The sequence below is a fragment of the Impatiens glandulifera genome, chromosome 6, assembly GCF_907164915.1.
Source record: "Impatiens glandulifera chromosome 6, dImpGla2.1, whole genome shotgun sequence".
Taxonomy (NCBI): domain Eukaryota; kingdom Viridiplantae; phylum Streptophyta; class Magnoliopsida; order Ericales; family Balsaminaceae; genus Impatiens; species Impatiens glandulifera.
This window is the reverse complement of record NC_061867.1, coordinates 1,701,190-1,727,028: the sequence shown is the minus strand read 5'-3', so window position 1 is coordinate 1,727,028 and position 25,839 is coordinate 1,701,190. Positions and strand designations below refer to the sequence as shown.

The following is a 25,839-nucleotide window of genomic DNA, read 5'->3' as shown; positions in this document are numbered from 1 at the left end:
TTCTATCACTATTATATTGAATGGTACAAAATTTGATGTATAACCCAATGAAATAATAGAGAATCCAAGTGAGATGTCATGAAACATCAAATTCCAACATTGTATAGAGCTATGTTTTTGTTTTTTAGCCTGCAAAATCAAGTCTTTCATCTTCTCTAAAATCAATGATAACTTTAGTTATCTAATAATTTCTAATAAAATCGAAATTTCACTATGGAGGGTTTTAATAATTAGTTTTATTTCTATATTTTTCTTTATGTTATGCTTCAACAAATGAGAGTGTTGGTGGAACCAGTGAACCACGCGAGCTGGTTAGATGCGTGGGACAGATGACTCGTAGTACCTGCTAGCGCAACTTTATTTTTTGAGCTATTATATTCTCGGTGTTTATATTTTTCGCTTGTTTTCTTTTTAAGACGACACACTATTATCTTGTCGTTTTATGAGTTACAACATTCACAACTAAGTTCGAAATTTCTTTTCAGTTATTTAATTCGAGCATTCAATGTTCATACACACTTCATCACTTAATTGAGTAGATTTCAACGTTTATTAGTTTATCAAATCTTGAAAAACATAATAACAAAATTTCACAATCTCGACTTTAAACTTTAAGTTGTTCATTTATTATTAAATACAATAATTTTTTTATATTCTAATCGAGAAAATCTAGCCATACAATAATTTCTCTATATTCTAATCGAGAAAATCTAACCATAAATCTAATCTATAGGTTAGTTCGAGACATATTCATCTCATTAGCAAGATCCTCCCAAATCAAATCGACATCAAACGATGGTATACTATCCAATGAATATGAATTTTCTTCACTAACATCCTCCTCCACAATTTGCTTCTTTATCTCATCATTAGACCTAATAATCTTCACCTTCTCACAAATTGCTTTAATCTTTGCATCAATAGCTATCTTCAAAGCATTCAATGTTGATCCATCATCAAATCCCATCTTTTTGAGGTCCTTCTAGTTCAAATATTTTAGATTTTGTTATAGCAAATGCACTTAAAAGCTGCATTCAAATTATAAATACTCATTTTCACCCCAATTATATAGTTTAATAAATCCCGAGTCTAATGTTATATAAAAGAATGATACAAACATTGTAAGATCTAGAGCTAAGTTGAGCGATTTTTATCGTGTACATATGTATTTACCTCAAGATCGGGGAAGTTGAGTCTAGCGTATTGACCTCGGAGCTTGAAAGCAGCTCGATCATAGGCAAAGGCGGCTGCTTCGGCTGTGTCGAATGTTCCTAGCCAGACTCTGATTCTGTTCTGAGGTAGTCTGATTTCAGACACCCATTTTCCCCAGTGTCTTTGTCTCACACCTCTGAACTTCTTCTTGTTCATTATCACTTCTTTCACCATTTTTTTGAATTTCTATTTGAAGGGGTGATGAATATAAGAGTAGATTATTAAGCTAATTTGTGTATTTATAGGAGAGGGTTATTCATGGTTCATCCCAATTTATTATTATTTTTTTGTATTTATTTGAAAATATTTTCAACCCATGTGTAGTGTACCATGGACCATGCTTCTTAGTACTTTGAAAAAAAAAATCTTATGGCTCTTATTCTATTTAAAGATCAACATGAATACAAAAAGTAATTTATGACCCTACAATTTAAAACATAAATAAAGGATAAAAGAACTGTCCATATGTGGGAAGTATTTAGAAATTTGAATTTGGGTTGGACTTTAAGGAAATTAGTGATGAAAATGTAAATAAAATTTGTATTTTTTTTTAAATTAGATAAATAAATAGTGAATTAAATTAATTATTTTTATAAATAAATTATGGATATGTCACAATTAATTATGGGTATTCTCCTAATCATGAATACATCAAGCCAAATTCTTTGTAGAGCTTAGGAATTTAAGTCCACAAGATCATATTAGAGTTTTATACTCTTCCAATAAAAATTTAAACAATTTAAAAATAAATTAGATCAACCATACTAATTAATTTAGCAAAATTAAAGGAAAAAAGAAGATCAAACCATGATATTCAATTATTTCTTATTAAAAAGTAATTATTATTTATAAAAATGAATTTTTTTGAATGAAAAAAAAAAATGAAAGAAAAAATCCACTAATAAGACAGCATGCGGCAATAAAGAAAAGTCAGCATAATAATTAACAAGCTGCGTATATGTTGGATTTTGTTGCCATAGAGAGTGGAAATGTCGCCTAGCTACAATTAATTAATTAATTAATTAATTGAAGATAACCTAAATAATAATAATAATATAGGTTGGTTGGTGTTGGATTTTCTTTGGTTTTCAAAGTCAAAGTAAATTATTTTTTTCTTTTATCAATATGATTTTATATTGAATAGAAATGAAGGGTATTTTTTTAAAATATTTCATATATATTAAAAATTATAAAAATCGTTGAAGTACACAACATAATCTCTTTTTGAAAGACGATCTAGTTCAGTCTACTTTTTTTTTTGTTCCATTCGCAAGTATCTGAACTTATGAAACATTACATGAAGATGAAAAAAAAAACGTTATTTAATAGATTATTGAGCTGGTAAATTTCTCGAGAATAATGATTAACTTTCCGACCAATTCTATCGACTTTTCAGAACGAATATCAGAAAACATCGTAATAATAAAATTATGAATAATACGCATTGGACGACTACGATCATTACAATTTCGACGATTTTTCTCAAACGAGATAGTCTACCAAAAAATAATTAGGATGATAACTCAAATATTTAGGTATGTTATATCAGTCACATTAATTCAAATTTGCCAACAATTACTCAACGACTTGAACATCAATCAATGAATTCCAATAATACTTAACAAAAGGCTCTAGATACTAGTTATTATCGACAATGCAAAAGTAAGTGAGTTGTCGATTTAACTTTCTCGTAACGCATACGACAATGACTAATCATAATACAATGTTTTTCATGCACATATTATCCATAAAAAAAAATCATTGAATAACACTTCATCCAAACAAATGCAGGGTTTTAATTCGGATACAACTGTCACCCGCATCTTTCTTGTCCAGAAAGCAAGCACCTCTGAGGCCTTTTGATTTAATTCCAAGAAAGAACAATCGATCGATCAGCTGCACCATTGTTCTTGATCTGAAGCAACGTTTTCAGAATGATTTCCCCATTCTCCAAGTTCAGAAGTGCCACCAGACCAATTTGCACTCACTTTCCCATATAGATCAAGAGCAATGATCAAACTTGTCGAGAAATGGGTTTTCATGTTCTATTTTGTCTAAACTTTTAACAACTTATGCGATAAAGACTAGTTATCAATTTATATTAAATTCTAAAAAAATGAGTTGACATTTAGGATTATATATATAAATAAAAAGTTATAGTTTGGAAGTATATGATTTAGTCAACAAATGAAGTAGGTGGTTACGATGCATCGTCCACAACTTACATTTGTGGCCATTCAACCTAAATGTGTGATTTTGAACTAACGGGATGTATGATTACATTTCATATGTTCAAATTGTTTTCATAATTTTAACATCACTCATTTTATATAAATGTTTTATTTCTTTTATATATATAGTTACAACCATGTAAATTTTTGTTTGATACCAAACATATTTAAATTCGTGGTGAATAAATATATTCAATGTACATCGCAATAACAAAAAAAATTATAATAAAGCGCATTTTTATTAATGATAATATATATTGATATATAATCAAATAACTATAATCAAACTAGATCTATTTATTATTGTTTTTAGACCACTTGGGTTATGTAAGTGGATTATTTCTAGGGTAATAAAAATGTAACTTTATGAATAAAGGATTATATACAGGGTAATAAAAATGTAACTTTATTAAATTTTATCTCATTTATCGTGTAATAGAGTTTCATTTAAAAATAAAATGTAGTTCAACTTAATTTGGCATATAATACAAAAAAAAAAGTTAATAATTCTCTATTAGGAACATGCTCCATATTTATATATGGAGTTCTGTATCTATCTATAATATTTTGATTTAAATTGATAGAATTAAAGTTATAAAAGATACAAATATTTTAATAATAGTAGATATAAAGTTACTTTCATTCAACTTATTTGTTAAATGCTCATATACAATTTAAAAATATACTTATTTGAATAGTTAATGTTTGAGTGTTTTTTTATTAAGCTTATCTCTAGTTTATCCTTATTATTTGTTATCTATCATTTAGTTTATTTATTAAATTCTCATGTATGTTTAATTTTATCTATAAATAATAATTTATTTGTTAAAAATATTATATCATTTAATTTCTTTGTATCAATGTTGCTAATATATCAGTCTTATTGGGCTTGATTTTCTAAATTGGACTTTATCCCCAAATTGGATCCATTAAGAATAGTCCAAGTTAATTATTTACAACCTGGGCTGAAGTGACATATTTGTAAATATTTAGCTTTTAGAATTGAATTCTTTTAAAAAAGGATTTTATAAAAAAAATAATAATAATAATATTAGAGTGGTTAAATCACATTAATAGGATTTAGGGACGTTAACATATATCTACTCCTCGATAGTATTTTCGAACCCGATTTTTATTTTATTGGCCGATTATCCTTTCACAATCATAACATAACATATTAATAAGAAAAAATAAAATTAGAATTTAATTATTTTCAAATAAATTACTTATTTTCATTCATATTAATTAAAATATTCTTTAATTTTCTTATTTTTTTCATTATATATTAGTACATTTTAAGTTATTCTCATTTTTTTTATAATCTAAACAACATTATTTTTTCAAGAAAAAAACTAGTATTATTAAAAAAAAGTAGCATAAATAGTTTAATCCATTGAACATGGTTAGCAGTTCATGTTGATTCCATAACCATAAACCAAGTAAGGAATCAATGTCAAAGAAGATATTATAAAGATTTGTAATAAAAAATATAAACTTATTTTGAAAGCTATTACAAACCTATCTTTAACATTTATGTATCATAAGTGATAACATGTAAATTATTAATTAGTTTAATTTGATGTATGACTTTGAATTTTCAATAAAAAAAAATTATGATTGTATATTTAGGGATTATTTCTTGAGAGCTCCTTTAGGTATTTGGTAACTAGAATGCAATTTTTTTTTTTTTTTTTTTTTTTTTTGAAATAACTTGTTTGTTGACAATTTAAATGATAAAAAGCTAAAAAAATTAACTATTATTGGCAGTCACATATATATGCCTATATGGTTGTTTATTGATTTTGATTTGATTAATAATTTAATTTGTATTTTTTTAATTAAATATATATTTTATTTAAAATTTAAATAATTAAAAATAAACTTATCTCATTTATTTAAATTTATTCATAAGAATGAGGAAATAAGTTTTTTCACTACTTTAATTTATTGTATTACATCTTGTTTTAATTTTTAAAATTTTCAACAACTTAAATTAATTAACTTTTCGTATTGATTTAAAATTTATAATATCGAACCAACTTTCAATCATTAAAGATTTTAAAAACCTTACACTAACCATTATGATAATTTTTTCGATAAATAAATCGAATAACTATCCCCAACGACGGTAGGATCTAGGGCTCGGGTGGGTCGCTAAAAAAATTGTAAAAATATTATGTGTCATCCTAATTTTTTAAAACTTTTTAATTTTATTCATTATTTGTTTCTTTAATATGTAAAAAATTGAGCAAAAATTAAGTTTATTAATTTGTTTTATTCATTATTTTTCTATAATATTTTGTTTATGTCCATCCCAATCTTTTTAAACACACTTACACACTCCCATTTTAAATTCTTTGTTTAGTCAATAACTTATCTAAATATAATTTAAAATGAATTCACAATCATTTATTTATAATCAATAAAATCGAACATGAAAACCTACTTTCAATCGTAACAAACTACAATTAATAAAATCGAACATCGAAAACCTACGTTCAATCATAACAAACTACAACTAGTTGTCTTTCGAACGATAAATATTTTGAATAAACCTTTGACCCGTGATGATAAATTTTTCGATAAAAAAAACGACCCACAAAACTTAATAAACCTAATGATAAGTAGCAGATTATGAATAAATTAAAGATACAAAAGAATTGGAAACCAGCAGTTACCTTCCTTAACAAAAGAAAACAGCTTGACGAAAATGGCTGCCAAGCAATCCCCTCCAAATTGACAAAAAAAGAAGATTCATTTAGCTTCTCAAACTTCAACCCTATCTCTATCTTCTTCTTTTGCTTCCTATACCGATCGTTTGATGATTAGAAGATAATCTGAACCCGCGCCGCCTTTCTCCATTACTTGAGGTATGTAATAGTAATCTCAATTGGAATTCCATGGCATCTCTTCTGTAAATCTGTTGATTCTGATTTCAGGTGAAATTTGAAAATGAAACATCTACTTCAGATTCTTCTTCTTACTTCATTTGTAGCTTTTGATTCAGAAATTCCCCGATTACAGGTAAAAAAAACAAAAAGTCTTTGAAATGAAGAATACCCATATATGTATTTAGATCTGAATGTTCATATGTAGTATAATTTTTTCATTTCCAGGCTAATGAAATCTTGAAATCAGATATAGAGTCAAACCCTGCTTTAATTTCTTCAAATACTAGTGAATTGAATATTAGTAAAGATGGGTTGAAGAATCCATCGACAGTAGATTCAAATAAGTTGGATCAAGTAGAGAGAGATCATTCAAAGGGACAGATAGAATCTGTAACGGGTATTGATAGGGATTCAAGGAAAGAGATGAAAAAGAAGAAGGGTTTTGGTGAAGTTGATTTGAGAGTTAAGGGTTTGGAAAATCAAGAAGAAACAAGTAATAAGGATGTTTCAGTGAGGAAGATGAAGAAACAACAGCAGCAGCAAGTATCTCAAAGTGAAGATTGTGATCCTTCAAACAGATGTGCTGTGAATGATAACAGTTTAATCGCTTGTATGCGAGTTCCTGGAAGTGGTAAATTCTTTGTAATCAAATAGATTGATTTGAATTGAGACTGAAATTATTCTTGTTGTCTTTGCAGAATCTTCAGACCTATCACTTTTGATTCAGAACAAAGGGAAAGGGGGTTTGGAAATTAACATTTCAGCTCCAAATTCTGTTAGGCTGGAGAAAAAACAAGTTAATCTTCAAGAGAAAGAGAACATAAAGGTATCATCCATTTATTTGCTTTCTTTAAGAGTCCTTAACTTCAAGATGTTAGGTCTCAAGTTGGATTTTAACTGAAAGTCTTCATTGAATTGGGGTTATGATGGAGATATGTTGTGGTAGTTTGTCAATAAGGAAAAATCCCTAGCCTTGTTCGAACTTGGGTTATTTGGAGTAATGCATTTTTAAAAATTGGATTATTTGGAGAAAAATGACATTAGAGAACGAATCCACTAAGAAAACTCTGATTGAAGTGAGACCGTGCCTGATTTCTCGGAAGAATAGATCTTGGTTTTAAAACTATAATGTATTTTAGTTGATATTTCAACTATGTGATTGCTAGGGGGATGATGGGTTATTTTGGCCTTGTTTTGGTACAAGTTATTGAAAAGTAAGTTATTTTGGTAAAAAGTTGTTATTTGGATAATCAATCAGTTAGTTATTTAAAAAAAAACATGGGTTATTAAAAATTGGATTATTTGAATATAATAGCATTAGAGAAATGTATTCTTACAAAAGTATTTGGGGGGTTTGAATCCCACTAAGAACATCCTGATTGAAGTAGGAGGTCTTGGTTGTGAAGGTCGTACTAAGTTTCTCCGGAGAAATAAATGTATTTTAGTTGATATTTCAACTATTTGATTGATTTGGGGACGATGACTTATTTGGGACTTGTTCTGTTAAGGGTTTATTTAGATATATCAGTAAGTTATTTTCAAAAAAAAACTTGGGTTATTAAAAATTGGATTATTTGAATAAAATAGACATTAGAGAAATGTTTTTCTTCCGAATGTATTTGTCCCACTAAGAACATCCTGATTGAAGTGGGAGGTCATGATTGTGAGGGTCGTGTGCTAGCTTTCTTCGGGGGGGAATATATGTATCTTAGTTGATATCTCAACTATGTGATTGATTTGGGGACGACGGGTTATTTAGGTCTTGTTCGGTTTAGGGTTTATTTCTAAATAAATTTCTTGGTACATATTATTGAAAAGTAAGTTATTTTGGTAAAAATGGATGGTATATGGTATTTTGTTTTATAATTTGAATTATGTGATTTAAATACATATAACTCAAATAGAGAATCTAAAATCTTCTACAAACATGATAATGAATTCATTGCAACTTCTCAGGTGAAGGTTTCCATTACAAAGAGTGGAAGCAATGAAGGCAGCATGATCGTTCTATCGGCAGGCAATGGAGACTGCAATCTCGATATAAAAGATCTCATTACCCAATACTCAGAACAGAAGGAAGTAATTACCACCAGCAAATTCATGCCAATGATCTTCATCAGACGAAACCCTATCATAGTATCATCGCTTCTCGTTTTTCTCCTTTTAGTTACCTTAACTTGTACATACCTCAGCTTCTTCCGTAAGAAGCGATTGGGCAGCATGACATCGTTGTTCCCAAAATATCAAAGGCTGGATGAGGAAGTTTTGCCTGTTGTTTCGAGTGGTAAAACAGCTCAACAACCGGAATCGAACGATGGGTGGGACAACGGATGGGGTGATAATTGGGATGATGATGATGAAGAAGCGCCAACAATGCCTTTAACGCCTAGTCTTTCATCTAAAGGACTTGCTTCTAGGAAGCTCAACAAAGATGGATGGAAGGATTAGGTTTTTGGTTAGGTGGTAAATGCAATAGAACTTAGTCAATGTTCTTAACATCATAACATTGCCTCTTTTTCTTTTTCTTTTTTTTTGATTGTTTGTTGATTTAATCTAGACGATTGGGGTCTCACGACGGTATAGTGATGTGAAATTTCCGAGCATGAAAAACGGGGCTCTCACGATAAAGTGATGTGAAATTTTCGAGCATGAAAAAAGGGGATTGTGTAGTTTATACACTCCCAAAAATTGAAATGGTGTTGTAAAAATGAGAATTTAGGCAACAATTTTTTTTATGTAACTTTACTCTCTTCTTTTTTAAGTGTTTGTAGGGTGTGACTAAGTTAGTTGGTTTATATAAATTGATATTCATACTCTGAGCAGTTTGATTAATCATTATTAAAAAAAAAGTTACAAAAATAAATATTCAAAGACTAGTACAATAAAACAATTTTAGAATAATAAAATCAAATTGTCTTCTCATTAGATTCTATGAGTTTACTATTTTTGTTAGGAAAGTAATATTTAATAAGTTTTTATAGATTTAATTATTTTTAAAATCACCTGTCATTAAAGTAAATGTTAAGTATAAAAATTAATATTTTTTAATAGTTGTTAAATTCAATTATATTCAGTTATATGAAATCAAATAATTATAATCATCTGTTAAAATTCAAAATTGTGAATTGTGAAACTGATCTTATTATTATTATTATTATTTCATTAAAATTTTGGACATATTTTTTCAAATTTACAATTTTGGATTTTTTCTAGTTAATGATAGACTCAGGATTTAAAGCTGTGGTAAAGTAAAAAAAAATTGGGATAGACTTAAACAAATAACGAGTAAATTTTGAATAAAATGAATATATAAATGTAAGTTTTATCATTTCTTTAATAATTAAATAATTAAACCGTAAATTGTATTGAAATTTCCCAGGGATTTTTTCTATATTATTAGAGTAAAATTTTTCCATTAAAGTAAATAGCATTTTTAAAAATTAGGAGGTAACATATTTACTGATAAAAATATATTTTTTTTCCGCCCTACATAGATCCGTCTCGGGTTAATGTTAAACAAAAACATGTTTTTGTATTAACAATTTCAAAAATCTTTAACTTATTATTTGCGTGACACTAATAAATAAATAAATATTAATGTAATTAATTTAACTATCAAATTTTAACAAATTAATTATTCTAATTATCAATTTTCTAAAATTTGTTAGTCAAAACTCTTTATTCGTTGAAATTCGGTGATTAAATTTGTGATATAAATTATTTATTTATTTAATTGATTATAAATATGACGTATATAATAAGTTAAAATAAAAAACCGTAAAAATAAAATCTTTATAAAATTTTAAAAGATGAACAATTACATTTGTAAAATGAAAATCAGATTTATTTTAAATTAAAACGTGCATATCCTAAACAGTTTTCAGACTATCTCGATAACATAAATTATGTGATGAACAAATATCTAAACAAAGGTTTTCAAATATGGTCATAATTTCATTTGGGCTTATTATATTTAAAAGAGTTGATAAAACAGTCCATAAATTATTCGGGATTATTGGGCCTCACATTTGGGCTTTTATTATTAGACTAATTTTATATTTATTTAAAGTAATAAAATATTATTAATATTATATATTTTCCCCTTAACTTGGAATTTGTCTAATTTGTAAACAGTCAGGCCCTAATAGAATCAAAGCAATAAAACTATTTATTTATTTAATTAAGTTTAGGAATGAATCTTTATAAATTACAGATATCTACGATTCGATTTGGATCTTCTACTTTCTTTTATTATTAATTTTATATATCTACAATTTAAATTTGTAAATTATACTTTTATAAAATTTCTTAGAATTATATATTAATTTCTATTGAGGATAAAGTTGCATTTTATTACTTTATTAATTTTTATTTTTTTAAAACTTAAAGAAGTTGAGAAGTCATTATATGAGGTGAGAGGTGAGAGGTGAGAGGTGAGAGGTGAGGTTCATCGTTTAATTTGAATTATTAGTTGTTCGGTACAATTTTATAATAAGTTGATCAGATTTGTCGTCTACATTTTTTTTAATTCGAATAATTCTTCAAATCTTTGGTGGATCGTCTATTTCTTATACATTACAATCGTGTTAGTAATCGTTTCTCGACTCTGTCTTCTTCTTTGTAGCAAAGGAGATGATTTTATCGGATTTGAATTTTATCTTTTATTTTTCTAATAAAGACTTCCTGAATTTCATCCTTAATCTATATGCATTTTTAAACGTATTATTTAATAATTTTTATGGGTTTCTCGCTATATTTATAAATGATTAATTATTATTAGGCTGAATTTTTTTTTTGGTGTTTTTTCCAATTCTCGAGTAATGGCAAATTTCACTACTGGTTAGAATTTTAGATAGAAATTTTTTCGACACCGTTTTATGATTTGTTCAACTTGCTCTTCATCCTCACATGAATTTCATGTTAGTTCAACGTTTGAGTAACCTTAAAAATTGTGTGAGTGATGTTTTTCATTAAAATTTTAATATTTACAAATCTCAATTATTTAATGTATATTATTTTTTATTATTTATAAATTAATATTTTATTTGTATCGCTCTATTTGATTTAATAAGAACTTAAAATAAATACATTATAAAAATTGAAGCACTTGATATACCTATAAAATATTTTTAATTAACAATAAATTAAAATAAAAATCAACCGTAGGAGAATATTGACACTGAAAATATCTCGGTAATTAATAATTTTTTTATTCTTCCTTAAAATAACCCAATATATTATTGATTTTAAAAAAAAATAAAAAATAACTAGTGATATTAAATGAATCCATTATCTTAAAAAAAAAAATCGCTAGTCACCCTCAGTATATAACTGTAGGACATATATGTTTATTTGGTTTTCGTCGGTTTGATTATTTTAATGATACCTAATTTGTTACTTTATTTTTAATCATTTAGTTTCAATAAAAAAAAATTATTAGCTCACCATTTCACAATTTTTTGTCGATAGGATTTAATCGTTACAACTTTCTAAAATTAGAGGATGTGATTTTGGGAAACAAACAAGGCAAAATTATATTGTATGATATTTGAAGAATTGATGGAAGTTGGGATGGGGCCAAAAAATAATTATTTGTAATCAATTTATATGTGGGACTAAAATCTATGCCAATTGATTCACATGTCGGTCTTATAATGTTTTTTTCTTCAATAAGTTTATCAAAGTGTATTTTATGACAGTATTTATTTATGTAAAATTTAAATAGTGATCGATTTTCGTGGTTTTACGCTAGAATAATCAAACAATGCCGTCATCGAGCATTTATTTTTAAGTGAAAAATATTTTGATAATAAACCTAAATATTTAGATGTAAAATATGTTAAGAAGTGTAACATATATATAGAAATAAAGTTCAAAAACCAATTATAACTTGTATTTTTTAACTTCATGTTAATATCATTTTCTTATTTTCATGTTTTTGTTACTTTTCTTATTTTTATTTTATTTTATCATAAAGAATTAAGAATTAGTTTTAAGTAGACTAAAACTTTAATAATTTGTTTTTTTATTTAAATTGTTTTAGCCTCTTTTCCATTATTATCTTATACTGTACTATTTCACTAAAAAAACAAAAATTATTTATTAACTTAAGTAGGTCTATAATAATTGTTTATAATGTTATTATCGAAATGACGTCGGAAGATATATCGGAAAAAAAATACGTATGATTCTGTTATGTACCTTAATATTTCTTTGGAGAATAACCAATTACAAGTTGTTATTAATTTGTTTTTTTAACATTTTGGGTTGTGTTTAAATTATTTTTATTATAAAAAAATATATATTCTTTTGGGTAAATTAATTAACAAAATGGAGACAAAGCAAGAGGAAATGGAGCCACAATTCCGTGTCTTCTCCGCAACCTTTTCCCTCGTGAGAATTAATGGAATTATTATAATTAATTAAGCTCCTAAAAACCTAACAAAATAAAATAAAATAATAATAAATAATAATAATAATAATAAAAAAAGCTCATAAAAAGTTGGTCATGCTCATATAACAATAAAGTCTAGACTTAGTTTGATTTCAGCTTTATCACTCTTTGTAGTTTGACTCATTTTTAAAAGCTACCTCCAGTTCTTAATTTGAAGGTTTTTTGGGAATCAAACTAGGCTTATAATAATTGATTCTTGTTGTTTGCTCAAGTAAAGGTTAAAGCAAAATTATTTGATAAATCTTGTTAGTGTTAACTGCATTAGCAAATATGAATCTAACTAGGCCTTAGGAGCTAGGGTTTTGGCTATCTTAAAGTTCATTCGACCCTGAGGTGGTATCGGGAGTTATTTGTTATTCTTAAGAATCTACTATTTCTATAACACGTTGGTTAACGGATTTTTTTTTTTTCTGTCATGTTTTATCGTTATATTTAAATAATTTTTAATTTTTAATATATATGAACAATTGAAGAAAAAAGTTTTGTTATACTATTTGTCCAATTATTATATTAATTACAGCATTATTACAAGTGTGAGGCATATGCAAGGACAAGATAATAACATCCTTTGCAAGGCTAAGAACTCATAAATGATTACTAATTATGTGATTTATTTTCAATTTTTACTAATTTATACAAATCATCATGATTTCATTTATAGAAAAAATTGATTTTAATTTAATAAAGTCATATCTCTCATTTCCACTTCTAGGAACATTTATTAAAGTATTAGACTACTTTAGAGGACATTTCTTTTGTATCAAATACTCACAATTACCTTAGAATATGGGAATATTTTAATGGTATATATCTATTGAAATGATGTGATATCTATATAATTCAAATCTACATTATTATTATTAATATTTAAGAAAAGAAATTAGGAATAATTAAATAGATAATGGTAATGAGTGAAAAAGATAAAGAGAAGAATGGTGAGGATGATTGTAGCTGATTTAATTTGTGTTGTTGTCTTGGTGGTGGGATATAATTGAGGGACTATTTATGCAATTAATTAAAGGGTTTGGTAAAAAAGTTTAAAAAATGCATTATTTAAATCTCATTGTTTTAACTCATCTGTTGTATTATTTTATGTTTTATTAGCTTATAATAAGTTTACTTAATGTTTAATGGTTATAACTTAATTTCAAAATTTGAGAATTTTTTAATTGATCAAGATATATAACCAAATATTGTAATTAAAATTACCACTTTTGAAGGGGTAATTTTAAACACTTTAAGTTGGAGAAGTGAGCAATTTTTATTTTTATTTATTTTTATACCAATTTGTTCTTGGTTTGGCTAGTATATAACCCCCAAAGTTATAATCTTTTTTCAAATTAGTGCAATAATAATAATAATGATGGAACCTTCAACTTTCATCCAACAATTGAAAAATGAGGTTCATTAGTTGGTTTGATTTGGGGTTATTTGATAAGAAAAAAAAATTATGAATTTAAAATATTGTTCGACGAAAATATTATATTATTTAGCTATTTTGATTTAAATTATTAAAATAAAATTTAAATAATTTAATTATCCAAAAGATATATACAAATGTGATGCGAGAAATAATTATTTGAATTAAATCAAAATTATCTTACATGTAAAAAAATCTTTTGGGTCTCACTATTATTGAGACAATATATATTTTTATCTTGATTAATATATAATTTCAGGATAAATTCAAAAAAAAAATTATAACTATGCATATTTTTTATAATGAGTTTTGCTTCTTTTTTTTTTCCGAGTGCGATTAATCCTTGCAGGTTTAAAATGAGTGACTCGAACTCATGACTTTAGGGAGACTAGTACGCGGGGTATCCAACTTCATTTGTTATTAAGTTACAAGGGAGGATATCATTTTTTTTTTTTTTACAATATACATGGTCGAAGTTTAAATGTTTTGGGTGTTAAAATTGATAAAACTTTATCTCTTTAAAAATAATTGTAAATATTTTATAATATAAATTATTTTATTTTATTAATATATTTATATATAAATAATAGAAAGTGATTAAAAAATTCTCTCTTTGTAGCCCAAAAATAAGTTAAAAATCTCATGGCATGCCTAACATAGGTAAGCAAAAAAAGTGAAGCATGGTCATAAATCATAATTATTGATTGTTAGGGAGGGAAAGGATCAATAAAGAATGGGTCCAGTAATCTCAAGCCACGTGGGCAAATAACTTGTGTGGTCTTTTTCAATGTTTAAAATATATATTTTATTTCTTTATTAATATTTATTTACTATTTTTTAAAATAATTGAATACCAAATTTTATAAATATATTTTATTCTTAAAAAATAACTTGTTTTTATCTTTAGAAACATTCAACAATAATAATAGTTTTTTTATCAATAGTTTTCTTTCTTTATTAATCATTTATTAAATGTGTTAACATTTTTAAAATAATATTTTTTTATTAATCTTTTAATAAAATTATTTCTTTTTAATTTTAAAAAATATAAATGATATTAATCATAATAACGATAAAAAAATCAAATACAAAAAACAAATATTGACCTTATAATCAAACACCCAAAAAAACAGATTAATCATTTGTAAAAACAATGAAAATAATAAAAAAAAATGTTAATCTAACGAATAAACAAATCACAAAATCTAACATTAACGACTTCGAAGAGTCTCAACAAAATTAATGAGTTTACCAACTGATTTCACCAGTTTTTCAAAAAAGATCTATTGTATCGTCATAGTAATAGCTTTGTAGAGTAAACATATTGGTTTCTATGATTATTAAACGTATTACGGTCTTTTCGAGTCAAATAGTCCACAAAAAAAAATCAGAATAGAAATCGACTAAATTCAATCGATCTCACCGTTTTTATCCAAAGAACCCAACAACCTACAAACAATTGACTAAGACATCAATCTTACAAAGTAAAAATTAGTTAATTGAAAATTAAATTAAAAAACAACAAATGAGATTGAAATTAAGAATAATTTAGTGTTTAATTAACTAAGTTATGACTTATGAATCAACACTATTTGTCATTTCATTCTATAACCCCAAATTGACAATAACTTCATTGAAATCTTTAGATTGAATTTATTGCACATGGAAAATTTAATAGCTTTTCAGACATAATTAATAGCAGTTTTAGGTCAGCCTCATCTTTACTTAAAACAATTAAATGCCTTATATTATTTATTTTTTCTTTGAAAATCAACTTTATGCTATTTTGTTAATAACATATTTATATTTCTTTATTAACAATTTCAAGATTATTATTATTATTTTTTATGGAATTTTTTTATTGGTGTGATGTTATAATATCTAGCTTAAATACATATTGACATGGATTTGAGTATGTTATTGGTTAGGAATACATAGTGTTTTATTAGATTGAGTATATGTTATTTTTGTCTACCTGTGTTTTGACAGATATTTTATTTTTTGCTTTTATTTGTAAGGTAGACAAAATCACAAAGATTACAATAATATCACATGGTGCATTTATTCTATGATGTGCAACTAATAACAACACAAGAATCAAAAGACCACCGCCAACTTCCTTTCCCATGTTCATCACATCCATTTGTTTTATTTTACTTCATCCTAACACAATTGGCCTAATTTGAAAACTTTATTAATTTGGATTAAGAAATGGGTTGAATTAAAAATATTCTGAAAAAAAATATCAATAATATTCTATCTAAATGGTTATATTTTATATCGAATAATATTACTAAAAATATTTTAAAACGATTTAAATTAAAGTGAAAGTCATGATTGTGGGTAGGTGTTTAAGTACGAAATACCATATTTTTTTATTTATATCGTATATACCATACCAAAAGTTTCGTTAAGAAAAATCATATATATTGGTAATGTACCAATAATTTGATATAATGAAATTTCAATATGATAAAAATAACGTACCATTATTGACGTACCATTATTGACGGTATATCGAAATTTCGGTATGATATCGATATTATACCGTTCATACCGATAAAACATATTTAGATTTAATGGGTTTATTCTGGAAAAAAAATTATAGCGAAATCAAATTAGTTTAATATCCTAATAGAATTGCTTATGGTGAATAATATTATAATTTAATTATACTTTGATTTTATTTTCAAAATTTATTTTTATAAATAAATTAATATTAAATATTGTTAGAGAATAAAATAAATTTGTTAAGGTTAGAAGGACCAAATATATACATAACACATTGAGAGTTAGTCTCAAATTTATTCGGAAAAATAAATAAATTTACTAGATAGTTGATAATTGTTTGATTTTGCTATAAAAAAAAGGGTTAATAATAGGTAAGTGGATTTAATTATTGAAATAAAAATTAAAGTTTAATTATTTGTTTAATTATAAATATTATATATATATATATATTATAAATATTATAATATAAATTTTAATTTATAAATATTATTTCGATATATATTATTAAAATTTTAAAATTCACGTATTAATTTTTAGTATTGGTATCATACCTTGCCAATTTTGTTTGTACACCGAAAAAATTAATTTTTTCTATTTTGTGGTACAATATTTTTAATATAAACACTAAAAATATCAATAATTTTTCCACATAATTGTAGATCTATACCTCCCTATGTTGAAACAACTAGATTTATCAAGATCATAATTTAATTAAAGATATACTCATAAATTTATTAATATTTTATGGTTTAAACTTTAAACCAATACTCAACTCCAATGAATGTTAAAATTAATTATTAGAAGGAAAAAATGGCATCTTAAACATAACCTAAGAGCATCATTTGCACCCTAGTAAAAGACGGGAATAATATTAATATTTAAAAAATCAACTGCCATTTATGAGGGTTTTGCTTTTAAGATAGTTCCAAAATATTAAATTAAACTGATTGTCTGGTCACAACTCACAACTCATAGTTAATTGAGTATACGTTTTGGTTTAAACCCATTAATTACTTCATTAGAAAAATCAAATATAAAATGGGCTATTATTATTAAATGATCATCTTTAGGAAAAATAAATTTCATTAATTCTTGTTTGTTTATAAATAATTCACCATCCATCAAACTTTATTTTCTCCATCATCAATTAAAATGCTTTTTAATTTTGTATATAAATATTTATGAAAGAGTACTAATTGATAAATGTACCTAACAATAAAGTTAATTTGTTTCTAAAATGACTTAAACTTTTGAATATCACTTAAATTTATTGATTCCTTTAAAGTTTGTTCCATACAAGTTACTAAAAAAAATATAAATTTATTAGACCTCTTTTAAAGTCTTTGACTTCCTAGTTAGTTTCTTAATTTTTTGAGTTCATAATTTGCATCTCTATTTAGTGGATATTAACCGGTTTGTTTTGACTTACTAAAGAGCTGGGTTTGGTCCATTTTTTTTAAATTACTTAAAAACTATATTTTTACAATATATTATTGGGATGTTCATTTTAATTAAATAACATTTTAAAATTTTTTATAATTATGTATATAATAACAAATTTAATAACATTTGTTCGTTGAATTTCAACTTCAACGTTTTAAATCGGATCATTTATTTATTTTTAATATTACTTATACGAGGTGTCATATTAATTCTTTTTAATTAAAAAAATATATGAATAGAGTTATAGAAACTAAAAGACTAGTTAATTTAGTGTAAATTCTTCTTCTTTTTTCAATTCTTAATTTGATATCGATTTTTAAACATATTTAAAGTTCGGTGTAAGAACTATTTAAAAAAAAATGCAATTGGTTCTCAATAAGGGTAGTTAAATCAATCAAAATATTTTTGTAAGTTATGGGCATGAAAGAACATGAGCTTCAGCCTAATTAATTTTTATTTTTATATGAAAATAATGTAGGAGAAAAATTGGATGAAATGACCCAAATAATACTCTTTTTGTTGGAAAACAATCGGTGCCTCATAAACATTACAAAATGAACATTTCAGCATATGTAAAGACGAAAATATACATGTGGCGTCACGCGGTCGCGTCATGTAATGGCCCAACGTACCGCGACCGCGTACCGCTTGACACGAAAAGTATTTTCGTCTGAAAGAATATTTTTGTAAACTTTATCCGGCCTTAATCATTTCCCAAAATGTAGTTATTAGGGTTATTTCGTCAAATTTCCCACGTATGACCTAATTTTTTTAAAAAAATTTAATTTCACATTTATTTGTTTAATTCTAACAAAAATAAATAAATAATAAAAATAGTAAAACTTATAATTTATCAATAGTTTTTTTTTCAAATTCCACCTAAATTTTTGTTAAACTCATCCCAATTCTAATTCATAAATCCATCACTGGGCATTATGGTAAAAAAAAATGAAAATATTAAATAACATATATATTGACTCATTTTTATAACAAGCTCTATTAAACATTATTATTTTTCTCCCACCTTTCATTTTTCTCATGTCTTTAAACTTTACTATCTATGATATTAAATGACTTGAAATGTGAAAGGGATGTTGACTTTCAAATTGATTTTTTTGTTGATGATGTGAATGCACATACATTTGATGACTTAAATGATATAAAATTAATAAACTTTAGGCCAACTAATTACACAATCACGAAAATTATCATTAAGTATATTGTGTCAATACAAAACAATGAAACTTAATTTTAAGCTATGAGCTAAATGTGTAAGAAGATTGAATAAACTTTAGCTAAAACTAGTAGAAATTAGTCAAATTACAGACAATGAGCTAATTTGATTCGGTTTATAAACTCATATTAGAATAAATTATTGAGTGGAAGTACAATCAAATATATATAAGCGTTTCACGAATAAACTGGATAATGTATTAATGTGGAACAAATAACAAATATAAATATTAACAATTATTAAACTACCTTCCTTCCAACTTAAGACATTTAAAATTATAATTGAATATTTGAATTTTCATTTTTGTAAACTATAATGAGAATAGTTAATTATCTTACAATAAAAAACTGATAATAAAAAATTATTTAATGATAAATTATATTACTGCAACTAAAATATATATAATAAAACTCTGAATTAAAGGATAATGAAAGCCACCTAAAAATAAATTATAAAAATATATATTAAATAATTTAAATTAACTCAGAATAATAATTAGTAAAATTAAAAAATATTTACAATAAAATATTTTTTTTTTGTTGACAATTAGGCCTTGTTGATAAAAGAATTTTTAGGATAAAACTCAGTTTTTATCTCAAAACTCAAACATCTTATAAATTATCAAATCAAATAATTTTATCATATAAATACCAAAACTACCCTCTAATTTTATCATCTCTCTAAACTATCATTCTCTCACCTGGACCATATCCTCTAAAATCAAAGGATAAATTAGTCTTCTAATTTTAAAAACCAATTTTTTCTTAATTTTATCAAAGAAGAGTTTTTAGGATAAAACTTGGGTAAAACCAAAAAAACTTTTTCCTTGCTGAACCTTTTAATGTTATTCATTTGTCTAAATGTTTTTTATAATATTTTTTTATAGTTGAATTTAAAGATTATTATTTATATCATTTTGTATAAATTATTTAAACATACATATTTAAAATTTAAATAAAATTGGAATTAGTGACTTTTCCTTTTCTTCTTGTCTCTTGGTGGAAAAGCGTGGAAGACATAAAGAAAAAGAAGCTTCAATTTATTTTTCGACGGAAACCGTTGATTGCGGTTACGAATAAAGTGTTTGCTTGATTAGCGAAATTATATATTTTCTTTTTTCAAAAGTACTTGACTTTCTATTTCACGGGGTCCACTTTTTATACCAAATTTTTTCAAAACTAATTTTTTTTTTTAGGGATAAATATAATAGGAATATTTTACAATAAAAAAACTCCATTAAAACTACTTCCTTAATTATATGCGGTTATCTTGTTTTGATTATTAAACTTATAAAAATTACTCAAGTTATTAATGGTCGTGATTTACTAGTGTTGACTTTATTAATGTATTGATATGAAAATTTAAAAAAATATTATGATTACGAAATGAGATTTAAATGATTCAAAGATTATAAATTGATAATTTTAAAACATAAGAGGAGTAAATTAAAATTTTGACTGAAAAACAATTTCTGTTATTTTTAAATGAACTTATATTTAAATATGTATCTAATAGTGTAATAAATTATTGTAATAGTTTTATTTTTAAATGGTTAATGTATATTAAAAATTATAAGAATCATATCTTCGAGAAAATATTAGTTCCCGAAACTTCCATAGATTATCCGGAACGAATTTCAAAAACTTTATAATAATAGTATAAAAGCGATATTACTAAAAGGTTGCACAATTTCTAAACGTGTTTATCGATCAATCAAAGCAAACAAGCTAGATAAAACTAGGTTAATGATTAACAAGTACAAAATAAATAAATAAACATTGAGACAATGAAAAAATGGTGAAAAAAGTCAACATTTGACTCTCAAATGTTTTTTTCACTATACTATAGATAAGCATTTCTTAAAAGTTCTTGAAAGAATATTATTTTTTTTAGGAGTCTTTTCTAAAATAATAAAGATCACAAATTTAATTCTCACTTAAAATGTGTTGAATTGAAATAAATGTCATGACTATGGTTTTTTAAGTCAGGCTAGAATCATACATTAAAAAAACATTGTTGTTAAAAAAAATATTTTCTTAAATATAATAAAGTTTGTAATAATAAATATCATTAATAAAAATGATAAACTACATATTAATAGTTTAAGATTTTAATCTTATAGACCTTATAAAATGTGATGAATAAAGCTAAAAAACAATAAAAGATTTTTATACAAATATAAGATGCTCCCACTCATTTCATTGAAACAAAGAAACATTCGTTATCCACCAAATTCATTTCGACTCCATCGTCACCCATTTCACAAATATGTTGCATAAAGAACCGAAAACATCGATAGTAAGATAGTAAGTTACGAACTTACAATTATTAAGTGAATTACTAAATATGTATTTCCATTTGTCCTTTTTTACATTTGTTAAAACTTATTAAATATTATCAGAGGCTTTAAAATAATGGGCCAGGATTTGAAGATATTTTTTATACCAACAACAGCCATAAGATCAAGGTGAATATAATCGGCCTAGACTGTCGGTGCCTGTGTTTTATTTCATATAAACTATAGTTTATAATTTTTAATATTTATATGTTTAAAAAACATAAAAACTAGTAACACAAAAAGACAAAGGTAAGAGATGGAGTTTTAAATTATTTTTCATATTAATTGTATATGTCGATATCAATTAGTTAAAATTTGTTACTATGTATTTGTTATTTATTAAGATTGTACGGCTTACCATTAAAATAAAATTTATTTGTTTGAAACAGTTGATTTGATCCTTTGCATCACCATCACCACATAATGACATAAGAATCAGATCCTAGGAAGATTTTATTTTGTTTTTTTTTTTACTTTTTATAAAAATGTAAGAATTTTTTTAATTTCACAGCATAAACTATTTTTCATCTTAACAAAAAATTTATTAAAGAATTCAAATAATCAAACATCAAACAAAACATGATTTTGATATGTCTATATGTCTAGAAACAATTAAAAAAAGAATGAAAAATAACAAATTTTCAAAATATGTTGTAGTGGTCTCAACTCATGTCCGCACCACATTCCTTAAGTATCATTGCTTTTAAAATTTCACATAATTATCTAAAATATTAATTTTATATGAATTAAAGAATAACAATAATAAAATCACCATTTATTATCGTGATCATTTAAAATAAAATAAAAAATATACTAGTATACCTTGTGAACAAGTTTACAAGACAACCCAATAAAATATAAAACACGCAAATAATTCATATCTAAAAAAAATAGAAAATCAACATCATGTATAAGTGATAGACTTGTTTGAGAAAATAATTTTTTGGGTTTTACTTTAGTTTTATCTTAAAAATTATTATTTGATAAAATTATAAAAAAATTAGTTTTTAAAATTTGAAAACTAATTTACAATTTGAATTTAGAGAATATGGTGTAGTGAAGAGAATGATGATTTAGAGAGAGAGAGGATAAAATTAGATGATAGTTTTAATATTTAAATGATAAAATTATTTAATTTGATGGTTGATAAGATATTTAAGTTTTGAAATAAAAACTGAGTTTTATCCCAAAAACTCTCTCATCAAATAAACTCTAAGTGAACCATTCCCATTTTTAAATTAATGTATTCTTAGTAAAAAATTAAATTTCAAAACTTTGATTTTTTATTCAATATTATTTTCTTTTAAATTAACTCAAATAATCAAATAAAATGTATTGTTCTTAATCCAAATATACATTCTCTCCAAAATAAAATTACCATAATTAAATCCACTTATATGGCTTGTTTGATCAAGTGGTTTTTTTTTTATGATTTTTACCCTAAAACCAAACATCATTTCAAAAAACATTTCAACCATCTAATTACTTTATTTTATATATTTAAATAATAAAATACCCTTTATTTAATTATATAAAATTTTAAAAATATTTTTTACTTTTAACCATAAGAAACTATTTTTAATTTTTTTTTTAAATAAGAAAAACCCCAATGATCAAACAAACTCTAAGATAATTTAAGTGACTTAAGTGATTTTTAAGAGATACAAAATTACTAACATCCACTTCTAATTAAACTCACTAAGATAATTTAAGTGACAAAATTGATTATAAGAGAACAAAGTCACAAATTCGATTATCATTTTTTATTGTCAGAATAAATTATAACATTAAAATTAAAAAATTTTAAAAACCCACAATTAGAGGAGTGTGATTTTCAGACAAATTGGTAGTGGGACACCCATAAAAAAATAGACATCTCTTTGAATAAACTTTTGACTCTATAATACATTTTAATTTCACACTATTATTATCTTATTTTTCCATTATACTTTTGGAAACTTTTTTAATTGCACCAAACCAATCTCTTTTTCTCTTCTACAAGTTAAATTACAAACTTGCTGTCAAATGTTTTGGCACATTAATTTAACTAGCATTTAGCCCGTGCATTTGCACGAGTAATAATATAAAAAACCGTGAAAAAAATTACGGATAACATTTTTAATTTTATTTTTAACCGTTTTAAATTTATGGGTGGGTCAACACATAATCCGACCCAAGTATTCATTTACCCAACATTATTATATATTAGTTAGTTAAAAAGTTAAACTTATATTAATATTAAAATGTCCCGCATTTGGTGTTTGAATTTAATATATAAAGTCTTTGTACCTTATTTGTTTAAAGAGTTGTACTTGTTTTGTTAGGTTGCAAGTTCGAAACATACCTCTAGCATTTTTAATTTTATTTTTAACCGTTTTAAATTTAAAAACGGGTAAACCCACAATCCGACCCAAGTATCCAAATTAACCACAGCTCTCGACCCGGCAATCCGGACACTTTAAAAATTAAGCATCATTATATATATATAGATTAGTTAGTTAAAAAGTTGAACTTATATTAATGTTAAAACGTCCCGCGTTTATCAAATTTGGTGTTGAATTTAAAATATGAAGTCTTTGTAGCCTAGTTGGTTAAAGAGTTGTACTTGTTTTGTTAGGTTGCAAGTTCGAAACATACCTCTAGCATTTTTAATTTTATTTTTAACCGTTTTAAATTTAAAAACGGGTGAACCCACAATCCGACCCAAGTATCCAAATTAACCACAGCTCTCGACCCGGCAATCCGGACACTTTAAAAATTAAGCATCATTATATATATAGATTAGTTAGTTAAAAAGTTGAACTTATATTAATGTTAAAACGTCCCGCGTTTATCAAATTTGGTGTTGAATTTAAAATATAAAGTCTTTGTAGCCTAGTTGGTTAAAGAGTTGTACTTGTTTTGTTAGGTTGCAAGTTCGAAACATACCTCTAGCATTTTTAATTTTATTTTTAACCGTTTTAAATTTAAAAACGGGTAAACCCACAATCCGACCCAAGTATCCAAATTAACCACAGCTCTCGACCCGGCAATCCGAACACTTTAAAAATTAAGCATCATTATATATATATATTCAGCACATTATATTCACTCTCTCCAACTTAGTACTTATTCAATCCATATTATATATATTAAGTATTTATTCTATAAATATTAATAATAAATATGCAGTATAAAGTGAAATTTAATTATATTAGAAAGATTAGATAGTGAAAGGGTTGTCCCCAACACCGACCCTTCCAGGAAAGGAAGCCTAAGGGACAAAGGACACCTCACATGACCTTGCTCTTTTTTCAACCGTATTCAATGAAATATCAATTACTCCATATATGTATATTAATATTTTTTTATTTAAGTTATTTAAAAATAAAGAAAAGTGAATGCTAAACTCTCTTGTGTGAAAAATAATTAATGTGATAAGAGGCAAAATATAAATTCATATTTGCTATTTCTTCTTTTAACTTAGCGGTAACATGAGTGAGATATCTCTAACCTTCTTGAGGAAGTCTAGGTTCGAGTCTTTAGACGACAAGTTATGTGTCTAATTAAGTGTATTTGCGAGCTATGTGTTTAACCTACGGAAATTAGTCGTACTCCAAAGTAAAAACGGAACCAAATATTCTAAAAATAAAAAAAATACTTATTTGCTAAATATTTCTTTATCTCATTATTATTTAAATGATTAAATATTCATTAAAAACATTAAGTTATTATTTTGATTTTTTTATAAAAAATATTTTCATAATTTAAAATAACATTTTAATTGTTATCTATATGTCAATTTTTTTTAATCATTTAAAAAAATAAAAAAAAATAATACTCTATATTTATTCTATTAAATTTATGGTTTGGGTTTTAACAAAAACACAAATATAATAATAATAATAATAATAATAATAATAATAATAATAATAATAATAATAATAATAATAATAATAATAATAATAATAACATATTCACTGTCTCATCAATTAATCATTCAATTTATTAACAAAATATTAAAATACTTTTTTCAATTTTTTTTATTATTATATATTAATATTTAAAAAAAAGAAAAAAATTCACAAATTACCTTAATATTACATTTTTAAATAAATCCTCTCAC

The 25,839-nt window shown here is 24.9% G+C and overlaps 2 protein-coding genes across 2 annotated transcripts; one reads left to right on the top strand and one right to left on the bottom strand.

Annotated features, from left to right (window-relative positions):
• Nucleotides 1–727: 727 nt before the first annotated feature.
• Nucleotides 728–1,386, bottom strand: LOC124941591 (ethylene-responsive transcription factor ERF061-like). The gene is made up of 2 exons (XM_047481931.1): nucleotides 1,174–1,386; nucleotides 728–979 (listed from the first exon to the last, which is right to left on the bottom strand). The coding sequence occupies exons 1-2, from the start codon at nucleotides 1,384–1,386 to the stop codon at nucleotides 728–730; spliced, it is 465 nt and encodes a 154-aa protein (XP_047337887.1).
• A 4,728-nt stretch (nucleotides 1,387–6,114) lies between these two features.
• Nucleotides 6,115–9,074, top strand: LOC124941163. Its single transcript, XM_047481441.1, has 5 exons — nucleotides 6,115–6,313; nucleotides 6,383–6,467; nucleotides 6,560–6,965; nucleotides 7,033–7,160; nucleotides 8,291–9,074. The coding sequence occupies exons 2-5, from the start codon at nucleotides 6,396–6,398 to the stop codon at nucleotides 8,780–8,782; spliced, it is 1,098 nt and encodes a 365-aa protein (XP_047337397.1). The 5' UTR covers nucleotides 6,115–6,313; nucleotides 6,383–6,395; the 3' UTR covers nucleotides 8,783–9,074.
• Nucleotides 9,075–25,839: the final 16,765 nt, after the last annotated feature.